The 19017-nt window shown below is 36.4% G+C and overlaps 1 protein-coding gene across 4 annotated transcripts in view; it reads left to right on the top strand.

Moving 5' to 3' along the window:
• Positions 1-19017, top strand: part of LOC131064628 (3-dehydrosphinganine reductase TSC10A) — a 61917-nt gene that overhangs the window by 25169 nt on the left and 17731 nt on the right. The window contains exon 4 of one of the 4 annotated variants that reach the window (XM_057998817.2): positions 13291-13755. The exons of the other annotated variants lie outside the window; for them this stretch is intronic. Within the exon in view, the coding sequence (XP_057854800.1) occupies positions 13291-13369 (79 nt within the window). The 3' untranslated portion in view covers positions 13370-13755. Of the gene's footprint in view, positions 1-13290; positions 13756-19017 lie in introns of those variants that run through there. 4 annotated transcript variants of the gene reach the window in all.

The raw sequence follows: 19017 nt of genomic DNA, 5'->3' as shown, positions 1-19017 counted from the left end.
GTAGTTAATAGATTGAGCATTAAGGGAGGGTAATAGAATATTAAAATATGTTAATTTTAGTATTAATGCTCATTCAGTGTACATTCTATTTTAGAAAGATCGTCTTCGATCTTCTCAGCAGTTTCTTTTTAGAAACTTGCTATTCTTGTAAATAACTTGTATTATTTATGAGCGTTTTGCTCATTCTGTTTATTCAATCAATTCTTTGAAATCCATTGCGTGTTTTCGCATTGTTTTAGCTACTTCATGAAAAAGACCATTCATGAATGGAAGAGCTAACATCCAGTTCTTTGGCAGTTTTGCTAAGGGGCAAGATGGTATATATGTACACGAAGAGTTATATTTTGGAATGGTTCTTTGTTTGCAGATCTATGTTTTATTTATGAACCGACAATTATCATTGATTTTAGCATTGAAGGTGTGCATCAAGTCTTCAAGACTCACTTTGACAACTTCTTTTGGAATTGTTGGCATGCATTTAAAGAACTTGAGACCAAGCTATGCAATCTCATACTCGTGAATGGTTTTGGTCCTGCATGTTTTGGGATGGTAGTACCTTGTACATTCTAATAGGGAAAACCACTAATTTTATTTATTGTTTTTTATATTTTAGTGTTTTGGGATGGTAGTACTTGTGGAGATAGTCACTAATTCTACTTATTTGGGAGTTAAGTTTTTAGGTCCTTGATTTTGGCCAATATTTTAATGTTGTCTTTGCAAGGACACACCTCACTTTCTATTCTTGAGTGCAAATGTTTCTTGATGCACTTCTAGGATTTCCCTTCTAACATGCGCTTTTGCAGCACAATGGTTAAGTCAAACAACACTATAGTTTTGAGGTTTTGGTAAGTCAAACAACACTATAGTTTTGAGGTTTTGGGTGCTTGCTTGGCTTTTTATGATTAGGGCTTGGGTTGAGAGGGTTCAAATGCTTATGCTTCAGTGTATTATCCATTTCAAACAAATAGTTCCTTAGTGTATTGCAGAGTTACAAGACTCACCTCGACTTGCTTAGACTTGGTGAGTTCCAAGGTGAGGGATCCTCTATGAGTCTGGGAGATGCAACTTAGTCAAAGTGCTTTAAGGGCTTTAGCAAGGGAAATACTTGAACAATAATTACAACTTACAACGATCATACAAACAACAGAAGCAACTTGTATCAAGGAAAGGATTATGCTTATGTAAACAGCGAATGGTGTAAGTAAGTGATTCATTTCATAAGGATTGGTGAATTTATAAGGAATGGCGACTTTATATTACTCAGCTAGTGCTGTAATTACTAGAAGCAATTACAAGGAGTTTTACAGTGATGGAAGTTAAAGAACAAATACAAATTTAAATATGGTAATAGCGGCGATTTGAAATAGGCATAAAGTGACTTATGTTAATAAACATTATTAAAGGCAGCAATATATATTAAGGATTGGTATAAGTCATTCATATTGTAAGGATTGGTGAATTTATAAGGAATGCCGACTTTATTATACTCAGCTAGTGCTGTAATTATTAGAAGCAATTACAAGGAGTTTACCAGCGATGGAAGTTAAAGAACAATCACAGATTGAAATACAGTAATAGCAGCGATTTGAAATAGACATAGAGTGACTTATGTTAATAAACATTATTAAAGGCAGCAACATATATTAAGGTGGTGCTCATGATTGAAGGGATGCCAAAACATTTGTTAAGAGCAGCGACTACATCTCGTAAAAGCAGCACTTTGATTAATAAACAAAATTTAAATTCAACAATAAACATAAGAGTCAAGTCCGAAGAGTGCGATTTATATCAAAGTAATTAAAGATTTATTTGATTCATAAAGCGAAGAAAGGGTGCGATCTATGAGATCTATTAATATGTTGGCAATATAATAAAAGACTTGTTAAACAGAATTTCTTCAAGAGTTATGATTTATTTTAGAATGGTGTAATTTGTTTATTAAATTAAAAATATATAGAAACGTATGTTTCTTCTAAAGAGTCACACTCTTTTCAAGATAAAGGAAGAAGAGATATAAAGAGATTAACGAGTATGATTGAGATGTGTGCTTGCGAGCGTTGAGTGGAAGAGATGAATGAAATACATAGGCATCTGAAGAAAAATAAATATATATGAACAGAGCTATGGAAGAGTTATTGAGTATTAATTTGTGAAAACAAGAATGAAGGGATGTTCATATGCAGATCTAAAGAAAATATACAGCACAATTAGAACAGACATATAAGCCTCTTTAGAGCAGAGGACTTATGAGGAGATTTCTAAACAAGAAAATATATGTGAGAATGCAGCAAATATTATTTAAAGAAGAATAGATCTAAGAGCAGATCAAGAATATTAGAGATATCTCGTGAAGAGGATTTGATGCAAAGATAAAGAAGACATTGGAGCAGATTTCTGAAGCATTTTGAGAAGTCTATGGCAGATTTATGAGGACAGCTAGGAGTATTATATCTACAAGATCATTTATATAAGCAGATTTTAAAAGAAGAGCTTGTTGATTCAAATGTGATTTTTCATCATCCATTGATGTGGACATTCACAAAAAGATAATGGAATGGATAGAATCTATATGAAGATCTTTAGATAAGAAGCATGTTTGATTACCCCAAGGGATGGAACTAGTCATAGTTGGACGTTCTTGCATCTTGTGGGCCAAGTAATGAATTGACTACCCCAAGGGATGGATTTGGTCCTGGTTGGATGTTCCTACCTCTTGTGGGCCAAGTGATGAATTGATTACCCCAAGCGATGGATCTGGTCCTAGTTGGACGTTCTTGCATCTTGTGGGCCCAATAATGAATTGATTATCCCAAGGGATGGAACCGGTCAAAGTTGGACTTTCCTACCTCTTGTTGGCCAAGTGATGAATTGATTACCCCAAGGGATGGAACTGGTCATAGTTGGACGTTCTTGCCTCTTGTGGGCCAAGGGATGAATTGATTGCCCCAAGGGATACATCTAACCTGGTTGGACGTTCCTACCTCTCATGGGCCAAGTGATGAATTGATTACCCGAAGGGATGGATCTGGTCTTAGTTGGACGTTCTTGCCTCATGTGGGCCAAGCGATGAATTGATTACCCCAAGGAATGGATCTAGTCCTGGTTGAATGTTCCTACATCTTGTGGGCTAAGTGATGAATTGATTACCCCAAGGGATGGAATTGGTCATAGTTGGACACTCCTGCCCCTTGTGGGATGTGAGGCGAATGGCCATGATATGGATGTGACTCGCTCTCGAGCTTAGTTGGGTTGGGCCGTTTATTGGTGCCCTTTCTAGTTTCCTATCAAACCAAGCAATGATTGGTCATAGCTTAATTAGCTAGTCATAATGTTTATTGCAATCTTCTTGTTCACTATGTCTACATATATTCATGTGTATGCTTCGTGTTTTTATGTGTATGCTCTGTGTCTGGTTCATACCTGATGTGTTTCCAATATGTGTATTTCATGAGTGTCTATGATTATGGTTTAACCCTATCATCACAAGATTTACATTTTTGGTTGATCTAGGATATGAGAATAGCTAGAGCAACGAGTTTATCTAGAAAAGAACATTGCATTTAAGGTCATAGATGTGTGTCTTAATATATGGTAAGTTCTTGTGTTAACACAAAGAGGTATCCGATATACGTTGGGTCAATTCAAATCAATCTTGTACATTTTCAAGTGACGGGGAAAGAAAGATGACAAAAGACTTGTCTTAAATGACAAACCTAGCAAATTTCCAATACCTTCAATAAGTTGTTCAAACTAACAACTTAATATAGTATTAGAGTAATACAGCTGAATCTCTATATCCTTGATCATCGCTTGAGGACAAGCAATCTCGCGGGGGAGGGGGGGGGGGGCGTTATAAATAATGTCCTCCCGCCATGTGGGCATTATTTATAATGAAAATCAGTTTAAAATAAATAAATGTTTAGTCAAAGTGGCTGACCTGAAAGGGTAACGAAAGTTTAAAATAAATAAATATTTTTTGGCCGATCTCTATTCATATATGCGCCACTTTGGTGAAAGAAAAAAATAAATTAATTTCTCTTAATAATGGCTGACCCTTTATGAATGGTTGCCTTCTTTGGGTGAAAGGGCATGTGAGGAGGTATTTAAGAAGAATAAGAATGAGAATCAAAGGGAGAACATAATGGAAAATTATTCATAAGTGCAGAAGCAGATTTAAGTAGAGATAAATGCTTAAGGCAGTAAGCAATAAGCAGCAGCATTATTATATTGAAGGAACAGCGATCCTTCATTAGACAGCAAATATGCAACATAAAGCAGTGATAAATAATGAGGAGGTGCAACTTAAGGAATTATTGTCATAACTAATACTTATGAAGAGGCGTCACTAAAAAGACAGCCCAAGGAGACACGATCCCTTGTGAAAAGTCAGCAACCTCCAAAAGACGTCTACCTTCATGGGAATGTTATATAAGGAGGATCATGATGGAAAAAAAGGAAAAAAACAAGTAGATCAACCAAGGCCTGAATCTGATATAAGGAGATCAGATCAAGATATAGAATAGGAAAGAATATAGTAAGAGATCAGAAAATAAATGAATGATCTGATCAGGATAAAGGAAAAAGGGCAAACTACAAGGTAATCCAAAAGGGGACATTACATTTTGTTAGTTTGTTGTGCACTTTGTTAGCATCTTTGAGTCACCTCATCAGCATCTGCTTGTCTGTTAGCAGAGGGTCAGCTGAAGCCAGATCAGTGACAGAGATCCTACTGCAAACCACCACAAAGTGGTTGCGGAGCTACCAGCTGAAGAGACACCCCCATGAAATTAGTAGAATTTAAGGGACACGTCCCATTAACAAAGATAGTGGTAGATGTAGATGTAGATAGAGAAATAGAAGAATAGTGTGGAATAAGTAGAAGGAGGAGGAATTGTAAGAAGGACAAATCATACGGCATATGTACATGATGGATAAGCATATATATATATATATAGTTATGTCTGAGATGCGTCATGGTATATGGCAATTAGTTTTCTGTTTATATTTCATTCTATTAACTAGTTATTCATAGTCCGCACCTACTCTTCAACCCTCTTGTACTACTAGTATGGGGTATAAATACAACACACAGAAATTACTTGGGGCTTAGTACTTCGGTTTGCGTTACCCCATTTTCTTGCTAATATTGATTTTGTTTCTAGGACCTTGGTTAAGTAGTATAGAGAAGAATAAAGAGAAATCTAAAATTTTGATCTGCACAGGAGTACTAGAGAAAGAGATGAATTTTTTCTTGTAAATTGCGACACTATTACCATGGTGTCAGCCTCATGAGAGGGGGCTAGGCATCAAGGAGATGGAGAATGGAAAGGTGTGGGGGAGATCTCCAAAAGGAATCCTTGAAAGGATGTGACGTATAAAAAGAAGTTACAAAATAACTACCATGTGATGAGATAAAGGAGTAATGTAACACCAAACCAAAACACCCACGACTAAAGGAGTTAATAAGAAATCAAGAGAGCTTAAGGAAGAAATTGAGATCATAGATAGAGTTAACATGGCAAGCCCAAATGGCTAAGAAAGAAGACATAGGTTGAATAGTAAGTGGGAAGAAAGATACCGTAGGAGATTGAAGAATGTAGAGAAGAGAAGGATTGGGTGGTCCAATATGGGCATTGTTGAGTGTGCTAAGGTGGGTGTTGCTGGAAGAGAAAAAAAAGAAAGGGATTGAAAGGGAAGGATGGAAAATTCCAAAATAATTAAATTCACATTGGGAAAAAGTAGGACAGATCTTGGTAGATTTGGAAAAAAGCATAGAAGAATATGGGAAATCCAAGAGGTTATTCGTAGAGGACTATAGAAGCAATGAGGCTCCAACCCTATCGTAGCTCTCCAAAAAGCCAATGATCAAGTTGGATCTATCAAACATTACAATCAAGTTGGACGATAGGTTTCTTGAATTCCTCAAAACCGTAGAGAAGATTCTATCCATTAAAGAAGAATATTTGGAAGAATTAGTTAATGAAAGTGTGAGGAAGTCAAGGAGAGGAGATGGAAAAATGAAACGATGTTATGAAGAGTTAGAACCCTCGGACCATGACCCATCCCCTATGCCCTATAAAACAAGAAGAATATTGATGGAAGAGATTTCATAGAAAGAAGAAAAGAGTTCGCAAGAGCAAGACATAGCAGATTGGGAAGAGATGTTTTGAGACCAAATTAGCAAGAGATAAGGGTCGAGAAAATAAATTTGCAACATTAAGGAGTACAAAGAAGGAGAAGAAATAAACTCAACCTCCCCACAAACCAAAACAGGAGAGAAAAAAATATGAAATGGAGCCTTGAATCAAACTTCCTGTGTTTGGAAAAGACACTATAGAGACCACAAAACATGTATTCCTTTTATAATCATTATGGTAGAGAAAAGACATTGAGGAAGATAAGATCAAACTATTAGCCTTTGTGGCATACTTGAGGAACGAGTACATTAGATTGGTATAAGAAGACATATCCCAAACATGATAAGGATTGGGAAGAAGTAAAAGACGACTTTCTAGCAAACTTTGACACTTTGGATGTACCATTTGTAGGTGTAAGCAAGATGAGAGAATTGGTACAAGGAAAAGGAGAATCAGTAAAAGAGTATGATAAAAGCATAGTTGAACTACTTGCCAAAAACAAAAACTCGCCAAGGCCCAAAAAAAACTCGGCAAAACTCGGCAAAACTCGGCAACTTAAAAATTTGCTTAAATTTAATTAGAAATACATTTTTTTTTGCAAAATTCAGTGAGGAGATGCATCCAATGAGTCAATAAATGAGTACTCAAAAGAAACCAGCTGAGTCTAGATATATTTGATTGATTTAAATGTAAATCGGGTACAAAATGGCATCCTCTTGTGGAATGCTGATGGCCGATAGACTGAAACAAAACGAAATAGCAAATTGTTTTTGTAAAACTAAAAGTAAATACTACATCAAAACATTTATGTCTTCCTCTACCCAGCTCTAGTGAAAACTAGGTGAGAGATAGAACTATAGGGTCTAGTCCTAGGAGTCCGATGTGGCTTCTCCACCTCGCCAAAATGAGGTTGAGGGTCGCACCCCTCACAAGGGTCCGAGGGTGAGTGAGAGAGGGGTAGAGAGATAGGTCTAGATTTTGGGGGAGAGAGGCGAGAGTGGTAGAGGGGATAGAGGAAGAGTGATAGGGAGATTGATAGGTCCAGAATTCGGGGCAGATAAAGTGAGTGAGATAGAGAGAAGAATGCTGATAGGAGCCTATTGATTACTGAAATTTGACTAAGTCTGAAAATATAGAAGATCATTTAAATACCTAGAATTTGCATTATAACTCCTAGAGATTTGAAACCACTCTCAAACATCCTGCCAATATATACATGAAATATAACTTAAGAATTTCAATATGTCTTTTCCTTTCTTATACTTAAATGTTATATTTCATGTATATATTCTAATGAAGACAATGAGATTGACTTGAAAAATAAAATTTAGATAATTTTTTGACATGTTTGGGCCTCCTTTTTTAATGTAGCCGAGTTTTTGGGAAAAACTTGCCAAAAACTTGGTGAGTTTCTTCTGCAAGTCAATGGCATAAATACTTGCCCAGCTGCAATTTTTTCAAAACTCGGAGAGTACTCTACGAGTATTCTATCTATGGATAAAAGATTTGAAGAAGTATCCCGCAAATTGGAGGAACCACTAATAGAGAAGCAGAAGGTAGAACGATTCATATTTGGACTACAAAAAGGTATTAGAGTAGCCTTGGATGGAAGAATATTTGATACATATTTAAACGTGGTAACCATGGCTTGCCGCATATAGGCACAACCATGGAGGAAAGTAGATAAAGAAAAAGAAAGTGAGGTAGTAGAGAAGCTACAATTAGCAGTTGAACAACTCACCTTGTGTGAGGACATAATGGCAAGAGAAGAAGACAATAAGGCAAAGTAGAACATATGGTGCTCTTATTGCTTGAGAGAAGGTCATTTGAGAAATGATTGTCCAAAGGCACAAGGTGAAAAGGGTGAGCAACAATAAAGGTAGAACTTTAAACAATACTTCAATTGTATCAATCAGTATTTTGTAGAATATGTAGAGAATGGGATGACAATGAGACAGCCAATTGGCCATCCAAGCATTCCACTTAAGAAATGTGGAAGATCATCTAGACCCTAGATTCTGCTAAGCTAGGGATATGATAGAGAAGTAGACTGGAACATGGTCTATGTCAAGGGGCTTGCAATACACAAGATGCTGGGTATAGACAGTTACCATGGAGGAACAAAATAAATGCCAACCTATTGCAAAATACCCCTCCACAAAATTACTAGAAGGTCAATTATGTTGGAATAAGAGACCATTCAATTATAGAGGAGGTCAAGGACATGGAAGGGGCAACCACCAAAGAGATGATGCAAGGTGCTTTAAATATGGTAAACTTGGCCATTATGCCACAAAATTCTGGTTGGACAAAAGGAAAAATTGTGCATTTTGTGGTAATGAAGATCATGATCTATTAATTATGAAAGGGCACAACAATACTTTCAGAATGCTCCATCTAAATCTAAGAGTGATGACCTTCAAGGGCCAAATATGGGAGCTAGGTTTATTAGGAGAATACCTCCTCAAGGCGTCAGAGGATGTCAAAGAGTTGATAATTGGTCATTAGACATGTTGATGGGTGTTTTATGACTACACCAACACAAAATAAAATACCAAGGTATCTTATCCTCTCTTGAGCAAAATCTCGTGTATGCTAAGATTGCGAAAGATCATACAGGTGACTTCAAGGTTCTTCTCTGTCAGGTCCTGACGTGTGGATAAACTCAATGGTTGTTGTGATATGCTGGTAACACAAAGGGACCTACGTTTGGATCATTCTTTCACTTCTTTGTTGTGGCTGGAACTTCATCATTGGATATAGCAATTCTGTGATGCTTCTGCTTTGAATGAACTGAACTAGAATGAAGTGAAATTAAAAGGGGAACGGGTTAGAGAAACCTAATTCTAATCCCAAGGACAATGATATCAAAGGATAGTGCTCTAAGGGACGAATTCCAAATAAACCAAGTTCTGCTTTGCCAAGATCAACTACAACTCCACAAGAATTGGTGCAATCTTCCAAGGGTTATACAAAGAATTTTCATATCATAATGAACACCATCATAATGAACAATGTACATTCAATGATCGAAGTTAAGCATCCATATAAAAAGACTTAGGCTAACTTTACACTGCAAATAGAAATCAGTTAAGTGCAAAAAGTATGAGCCATGGAAATTCATCAAACACCATCACATACTCCATTAGAACCAAAGTACTTCATCTAACAATTGAGAAATTGGAAGAACACCATGCAACAAGTTGAAATAAACATGAATCCACCATATCTTCAATGAAATCAAATTTTATGTCTCCAAGTCTTACAACAATGTCTTCTCCTTCTCCTACTCTACTTCTACTCTAAGAGATCTCTACTTGAACTAATGAGTTATCTAATGAATTACAAATGGGAAGGCATGGGCCTTTTATAGAGATCCCCCCACAAATGAATGACCAAGATTGATTTTGAAATCAAGGGACAAGATTACAAGATTGAACCCTAATATGTGGCGCTAGGTAGTGGGTCTTAGTCATCAATGAGGCATTATGCCCACTATGCATTTAATAGACCATCACTCAGAATAGCACGCCCACTAAGCATTTGATAGCCATCACTTAGAATAGCATGCCCACTAACCATTAAATAGCTCATTGCCTAAAATAGGGCGCCCAATATCCCTTTCCTTGCGGAAAATGTAATGAATCTGGTCATGACTGTTAGGAGTCATCTGATTTGCCGCAAAAGGTGATAGGTGCCACCTCATTATGTTGGACGCCATGTGGACTCGGTAACTCATTACGAAGAATATTCCATTTCGATTGATTGTGATGGAGTATATTCCGAAATTGCGTCATTTGGACCAAGGTTCCAACTTTGATCAACTCTTCTAAAATTATCCTTGATCATTTTCTTCCTTCCATGTACTTGCTTGGGAATTCACCTTCTTGGAATATCTTTCCTTGTCGACGATTCTATCGTTCTTAAAGTCTTTCATACTTGAACTGGATCTCAAGAACTTTGAATGTCTTCCTTGAACATCTAGAACTGGAATTCTTCGTCCTTGTTCTTTCTTGACTGGGATCTTGTACTTCCGGAGGGAATTCAAGATAGTTGTAAATTCTTCTCATTTGTACTTGCTTGAATCTTGAGGTGTTTGAACTGGCATTCTTTGGAATTGGAATTCCTTTATGCTTTTCGAACTTCCTTCTAATGATGCCCTTGAACTCGAGAGATGAATCTTTGATGCCCCTTTTTCGCCCTTTGTCTTGCCAAATGCCATATTTTATCAAAGACATTAAATTCCATGTCTCATGTAATTTCTCCACCTTGGCCGCACTTTAGACATGCATAAAGATTTTCTCCAGACTTTGTCAAATTTCATCATTTCTTGCCATTTTGGAGATGGGCACATTTGGAGCTTGGAGAAGGAATTTGTCCATACTTTAGTCAAATTTTTGAGTTTCCATGCCTTGAGAATGCTTGGGTGCCTATGGAGAAGGAAAGAGGATTTTTCACCATTTTCACCATTTCCAAGATCCCATTCAAACATGGGCGCATTCTGAGGGATAGGAATATTTTTTTCCACACTTAGCCATTTTTCACACTTTCCAAGACTCTTGGCATGCTTGGGCACATTCTGGACCCAAAGAAGGATTTTTGGAAAATTCCTCCTCTCCTTGGAATTTGCACCCAAGGAGGTCCTCTTGGCACATTGGAGTGGCAGAGAAGGATTTTTGGGTTTTTGGAAGATTTCTCTTCTTGGGATTTGCGCCCAAGAATAGTTCCTTGGTGATTCTAATTTTGAAGGAGAATTCCCTGACTTAGCCAAAATTCGACGACCATTTGCTTGCTTCATTCACTTTCCGGATTTGGAACTGGATGCTCTGGATCTTTTTGCAGTCAGTGCTTCACTTGTTGCCACGGATAGAACTTCTAAGAATAGACTTACTAAAAATAGTAAGTTCTTCCAAACACAAAATTAAGGCAAACGGAGACATAGTGAAACTTACTAAAAATAGACATTGCTAAAAATAGTAAGTTTGTTCAAACTCAAAATTAGGCCAATCGGGGCCACAGTGAAACACTCGAATTTCATTGGAAGGCCCTTTTGTGAGATTTTGCCAAGATCAAGGGCACGATAAAAAGTATAAAAGAGAGACAAAAGAATGACAAAAACAAACTGTATTCTTATCAATATGCAAAATGATCAACTGGATTAACCAATACAATGAATATAGGCCTGCTTATATAGGCAAGGCCATATGGATGTACGAGCACACAATCATGACATGTGGCTCAATGAGAAACAAGGGTAGGTAAGAAATACTAGGGTTAGGTAGGAGAAATAATATAATATTCCACAAGAGGTGGATGACCCACCGAATGTGGAGTGTAACAACAAAATAAGACCACAAAAGGTGGAATTTCTCCTACAAGCTATATCCCTATGTGCACACTTCCCTAAGTGTCTCAAATCCAAACTACGAAGAGATGCATTATCGTAAGTTAACTTAAGTAAAGTGTAATAATATCCATAGTGGATATTTATTTACACACCAACACCTTTAAAAGATTTTCTTTTCCACACTTTGGATGAAATTCTTGCTTCCTGCCTTGTACTGACTTTCAAAGCACAAATTAGAGGTTGAGGAAGAATATTGTCATTGGGAGAGAATCTTGACACTGCCACAAACTGCCTCCTTGAGTGCAAATAAGACCCTGAGGAGGATGTTGTTCTTGGGGACAAAATCTTGCTGATGTACTGAACTGCTTGCAATTTAGGGGTGGAGGAGGAATTTTCCATGAGCACAAATCCACCTCTGTGAAGGATTTTTTCCAAACTTGCCAAATTTTGGCTATTCAATTTCATTCCTTCATGCTGGTGGATTCCTTGTTCTATCATTGCAATCTCTTCCTTGGACGATGATATCATCCACTCAACGAAGTCCTCTTCTTTGCATCCAAAGTCTTGTTCTCGCATCAGTCTTGAAAAGACAAGAAAACGCTGTAATCTTACAAGTATCAATCAAGCCATAAGTTAATAAAATGCAAAGTTCAAAGGATAATCAATAAACACAATGCAGTTGTAAAATACTTTAAAAACCCTAATTCTCGTCTCGACAACTATCAAGGCTCTATACTCTTTAAAATCCATTCCGTACTTAGGCATTTCATCACCTTCAAAGGCCAAAATTCAGACCATCAAGACCTTGTAACTCATTCCTTAGGGTTGGGAGACGACGTAGACTACAAAAGACTTATTCAGCAAAAAGAGGGGGTCCCCATTTGCAATGGAGCGATGTGTGAAAACATCACAAAAAGACACATCCACCAATGAGGAAAATTCCATAGAAGAATATATCAAAAGGAGATAAAACCTCAGAAAAATAAAAAATCAAATAATCAGAAGAACAAAGCTATAGTACTTACTTGCCAAGGAGCTGAGTGAAGAATCAGGTTCGAAGAAGATGACTATGGATACTTCCGGCCCACCAAGTGAAATGACAGAATAGTGGACACCAAACGAGCCATTCTTTAGCAGTAAAATGAAGAAATTGGATGCTTTTCAGAGAAGTGCTTACATTGGAGATGTTGGCTTCCTTAGCATAACAAAAGGATTTGTTGGTCAAATTGAAGCAATTAGGAAAATATTCGAACAAAAAAACACACAATCAGCTGCAAATTTACAGGATAACAAGAGACTAAGATTGGAAGAACAAACCTCTATTGATAACTACACCTTTGAATCACCACAAAGTAAAACATGCTTTGGTAGATAAACAAGGTTGGTTAGAGGCAATTGGAGCAATATATCTGCAAGTTTGAATACTGAAAGCATTAGGAATCATCAAATAATGCTCAAAATCTTCTTTTGGAATTTGGAAGGCACCATCTCAATATCATTAGGCATTGCTGAAACCATCATATAACCAACTTGACCATTCTCAATTTGTTTATTATTTGAGAAAATAATGTTATTAGTGTTTGAGTCAAAAATCTATGTGCTTTTGCACAAGTTTTAGTTTTTTATTGCCATAAGAATTCAATTTGTCTGTCCGATTTATATACCAACTTAGCTTTACCTCTTATCTTTTGCCACAAATAATTTATTTGAAAATGAAGGTTTTTGATATGTTCAAGGGAATAAAATAGACTTTGGAAAATTGATTTAGGAAGTATTGATTTACTTGGTTTCTGTGTGATCAAACAGGATGGAGAATAAAACTTCCTATAGCCACGAATGCAATGTGGATACATTGTCAACAAATCTAATTTCAGCTGCTAATTAGTTTGCTCAAGTTATACTTGTTGAATAATAACTCTTGTTACAACTCATATAGTCTTAGTTTTGTACTTTTACGATTTAGAATGCGATTTAGAATGACCATAGGCCAGAAACAACTCAATGTATTATTCTGTTGTAATTGATGATATTTTGGTTTTAGTGCCGGTAACATTATTTTCTGTTCTTTTCTATGGTTTTATTCTATATGATTGATGTGAGATTGTAATTTGTAAAATTGCTGGACTGGTTTCCATACGAGAAGAGTGATAATAGTAGTTTGTATGAAGAGTGATTATAGCAATTTATATCAATTCACATACATTTATACTATCTATTGCTTTGGCAATATGATAATTTTAACATATTTAGTTATAAAGTAATTTTTGGTTATATTGTTTGTTCTTTAAGTATTTTAATTTCCAGCTTGATTGAAATAAAACTACAGTTGCTGTAGCTTGCATATAAAGTTCCCGTAGCAGTTTCTACATAGTTACTTGGGAATTATATTAGTCCTTACTTATTCTTTGTTGAGATAGTTGCATTGGATTCCACTCAAATTTACTACCTTATCCCTTGAGGAAATAACCATTACGCCTTTTACAAGTTAATGCCTTGGATTGACATATGATTGTATTGGACCTAAAACCTTGAGCATCAATTGTTACCACAGACAAAGTTAAATTTATTTCACTAAATTAATCTCAGTTTATTCCAAACAATTGGCACCATTCTTTTTTAGCACAGGGCACACCATTTTTAAGTGATCATCTTGCTTGCAAAAAACAATGCATTAAGACAACCCAAACCCACTATTTTACAGTTTTTTGTAGACCCATGGTAAGAGATGGATGTATAGTTAGGTAGAGAAACATTATGATTCAAAGATATCAAAAATCTTACATTCATATATGGGAGGGTCGATCGAGTGTCTTAGAATTTAATAACTTCACCTAATGGCTTTGAGACATGATGTAGCAGAAACCAAAGACTTGAGGTATGTTACATACCTCAATCCATTTAGAAGAGTTGAGAATTAATATCTTCAGGATTAACAATTGGGTCCCAAGCAAAAGCCTTGAATAATGACCTACCCACATTCCAAAAGGCCTTGGACAAGATTTTTTCTGCATGCCATTGATCTTTAAGCAAACAAAGAACAACGCTTTCTTCTTACCCCAAACTGAAGCAAACCAATCATCTAAAAGCTTCCTCACAAGAAAACTTCCAATATTAAGCAGACAAAAAAATTGCCAACAAATTTCAATTTTTCTGTTTCCTTTCCAATTATCTCACACACATTTCAACATCTGGCTTCAAGCTAAGAATAGTGCACTGACCTTGTAGGCTTTCATCTTTGGACAATGCTGGAATGGACCCTCTATTCTATAACATCTTCACTAATGATAGTATTATCCTGTACAAGCATTGCATCTCTGAAAGAATTTGAGCTATTACTATTTTTATTCGATATGCCTTCCATATTAAATGGACTTTTGCCACCATCTTACTGAGAACAAATTCAAGCAATTTGCCACCTGCTCAAATGGCCTTACATGCTTCAACATTAAACTCTACAAACCAAAACCCCGACACTTGACACAATGGAAGAATTCAGTATAAAAAAAGACCAGCCAAAGACAAAATAATTGAGACAAGACAATAGAGTACCTAACCAAGCAAAAAGAATACAAACAAAAAGAAAACCAAAACCAAACACCGAGGCTTAGACACAGAGACAACCAAGAAGTAGCAACCAGCTAGCATGGAGAGAACAATCCAGGGTGACTTTTCGTCTTCCCCATTAGAACACTCCACATCAACGTCACCTATGCTTCTATTCATTTTTAATATATTTTTAGTTCATTTTATCTATTTATATAATATAATAATTAAATTTAAAACTAAGAAAATATTTAACTTTTTGAAAATTGATTAATATTAATATTTATTTAATAATATTTAATTTCAATGTCAATGAATTTATAAATATAAAAAATAAGAATATTTAAATGTTATTTTATTTTTTTGATTTGTAAGATGAGGGAAGAGGGTGATTTATCCTTCCCAATAGGGGCTTTTGGAGAATTAGCCATAGAATCTTTGGATGGACAAAGAGAGTCCTCAAAAGCAAAATTGAGAACCTTAGTGGAAGGGATCAATGAGATATCAAGAACAGCATGTTGATGCTGCAAATCTGCGTTTTTTCACCAAGTTATTTGTTTAGTGATGCAGGAGCATCCCAAGGTGTAAGAGCAACCTTGCATCATCCATTTTTTTTTTCTTTTACTTGTTTGTTTATAGGTTTCCAATAATATTCTAGTCATCATCTAGGCACCATAGATCCTACCATTGTTCACCGTAATTGCACATTTCATCTTGTGGTTGAGAACACATTATCTATTTGGAGTTGATAACATCCTATCCAACTTTCAGGCGATTTGGTACATCACAAAGGCATATATCACCCCTAGTCTTATAGTTGGGCTTAAAGGACTGTCCAAGCATGCAACCTTACAAATATACGCTCTGTGCACATTAACACACAAAACCAATTCATGCTTTGTGACAACAATCTAGCTTCAGATATAAATAATAATAAAAAAATAGAGTTATATCATTAGGCCTCAACAATTTGATTACAGAATTCAAATGATATTGCAATACAATGCTCAAATTTCGCATACAACTCCAATCTCCAACTTGGCTGCTTTCAAATACTATGAGTGATGTTTATATAGCAGCTCCTAGCCTTGGGAATGATCTCAGTTGGCTGCAAGTAGGTGTAAAGCTTGATGCCAAGTGTAACATGTAGTCAACCAAATGTGTAGATGGAATCTTCTAGAATAAATGTAGTGATGATGGATCCTCAAATCTCCATGTGGTTCATACCATAAGCTCCCTTGGGTCCTGTTAATCTTAAAAAGTGTTCTTTTGTTGCCACATGCCTCAAAAAGCTGCGGCAAACTGTGAACAGTGAAACCGGGTGTATTGTTGTTTAGCTTTGTAATAAGCTTGGAAGGTGGTGACTCAAATCTCCTGAAAGTTGTATAGGATATTATTAGCTCCAAATAGATCATGTTTTCCCAACCACAAGATGAAATATGCAATTCCAGTGGACTACAGAAGAATTTGTGGTGCTTGGATGGCGACTGGAATATTATTGAAAGCTTGCAAACAAATAAGTAAAAGAAGTTCTTTTTGGGTGATGCAAGATTTCTCTTATACCATAGGATGCTCCTAAATCATTTAGGGATGTAATTCCTTTTGCTGAGCTTTGGGCAATTGAGATTATACATAAGGGTGCCTTACCTCCATATTCATAGGTCGCATTGAACCATTAAATCTCTGCCCTTAATGGAACATCAAATAACTATGAAGAAACCTTTGTCACGAGGACTAATGAAGAGTTCCCTTGCATTTTTTGGTTCTTGATGTCCACTTATTAAGGTCAACCAAGCTAAGCCACAATTTATGAAACTCACAAATTAAAGCATGATCTATATAATATTCCTCCACAATGTGTGCCCCAAATTTCAAGATTTTAAACAACTTTGTTTGAGCCCCAAAGGTGGATGGGGAACCCATCTATGGTGAAGTCAAAGATTAAGAAGGGGAGTCCTCAGAACCCATCTCTGATGAAGCTCTTGAAATTGATGCAAACTGCCCATCAGACAAGATAGCCACTTCCAATCCAAGTGGCGCAAATCTTTTGAGTGTGTCTTGAGGAAACTATCTGTATTCTCAATCTAAAGTGAAAATAATCTGTCTTCATCTATAAAGATGTGACAAGATCAAGATCCTCTGCAATTTGTACATGCCCAAAATAGTTTGAGTTGGAAGTAAGACACTAATTGCAGAAAAACTAGACCCTAAATCCTTAAGACATCCTTTGAATTTTTTCAAATGAGTTGGAGAAACCTTACTAAAAGATTTTTGCCAATGTGATATTGAGCTAGAAAAGGGAAAATTGCCAGGAGCTATTTGAGGAAACTATCTGTTTTCTCAATCTAAAGTGAAAATAATCTGTCTTCACCTATAAAGATGTGACAAGATCAAGATCCTCTGCAATTTGTACATGCCCAAAATATTGAGTTGGAAGTAAGACACTAATTGCAGAAAAACTAGATCCTAAATCCTTAAGACATCCTTTGAATTTTTTCAAATGAGTTGGAGAAACCTTACTAAAAGATTTTTGCCAATGTGATTTTGAGCTAGAAAAGGAAAATTGCCAGGAGCTATTTTAATGGGATGGAAAGCAATAGAAGTGTATTCACGTTGTGAAGTGGGAATGAAAGCCATTCTTATATCTCCTCTTATATTTTGAAGTTGAATGATCTTTTATTAATATTATATTTTATTTTCTTTTATGTAAAGTGAGGGATATTTGTTCCTCACCCTTTGTATTGACTTCAGTAATAAGAACATCACATTCCAGTCCTTACCCACAACCCAAGGAACCGATACTATCCCTAATACAAACTTTCTACTTATACTGTGGTTGCCTGTACCTATACTAACTAGGGCAATCCATGCAAAAAGACGATTCTGTAGGTAAAACGGGGTCGCCATGTGCTGTTTATGGACTAAAAACACAATGTTCAGAATCAGTTGTTGCAGCCCAAAGTGATATGATTTCATTCCCTTCCAAATTAAGGGCCCTCGCTGCAACCTCCACCCAAACTCCAAACCAAATTCACACCAGCAACTTGAAGAAGCAATTTAATTGCTTGATGAACCTGTCCTTCCCTTTTCCTTATCCTGGTGTAGCAATGAGGTTTTGAACGGGTCTTGCAGGGACTTGAAACCAAACACAAGAATCCCCTTGCACTTGGCATTCTGTGACAATGGGGTGCAGTCTCTCAACCTAGCCAACCAAGGAATGAAATATCTTCTTGATCTCCTTAAATGTCACCATAGAGACTAAAATCTAAAACTTGGATTTCACAACTAGCATAATTACAGCAGGAAGAATGTTTGAATATTCTATTGCTATCTCCAAACCACTTCTGAAGTCTGATCTCACAAGTTCAAAGCCAATGCTTGCATTACTAGCTTATCAGTCAAGAAGGTTAGGGGGTTGGAAATGATCATAGAGGCAACTTCTGAATGATTTGGCTGTGATCTTCAGCTTCCAACTAGTCGGAATCTAGGACCTCCCTAATGGCTTTCTTTATTGACCCATTCTGTATAATAAAGATGATTTTCAACCTTGTATCCAAAATAGATGCATGAAATTTCATCTCCCAATTGTCTGTGTATGGAAAGAACTTGGGTTTCTTATGGATTTTGCAAACCATGCCTTCTATCCCTCTTGTTACATATGGCACAAAATTGAATTCATTTGCTGCTTTGTCAACCATTTGTTCACCAACAACAATCAATGGTTATGTGGTCTGCAATATGTGGAATTTCTTCACTAGTAAATGTGAACAATGGATTTACATAGCCCACTGCTGTCAGAAGGGCTCTAGTCACTCTCAGGATTGTTTGAAGAAAAAGAAGGTTCAATGCAACTAGTGTCATAAATATGGCCATATGATCAAGGATTGTCGCAATCGGATAACTTCCAAACAACGGAAGCAGGGAGGGTCTCAACCTAAAGCCAATGCTGCTGAGCACACAGAGCATAAAGAGTCTGCCTTTTACGCCTTA

The sequence above is a fragment of the Cryptomeria japonica genome, chromosome 9 (assembly GCF_030272615.1).
Source record: "Cryptomeria japonica chromosome 9, Sugi_1.0, whole genome shotgun sequence".
In the NCBI taxonomy this organism is placed as follows: Eukaryota; Viridiplantae; Streptophyta; class Pinopsida; order Cupressales; family Cupressaceae; genus Cryptomeria; species Cryptomeria japonica.
The sequence above is the reverse complement of the archived record's forward strand: the minus strand, read 5'-3'. Positions and strand labels throughout refer to the sequence as shown.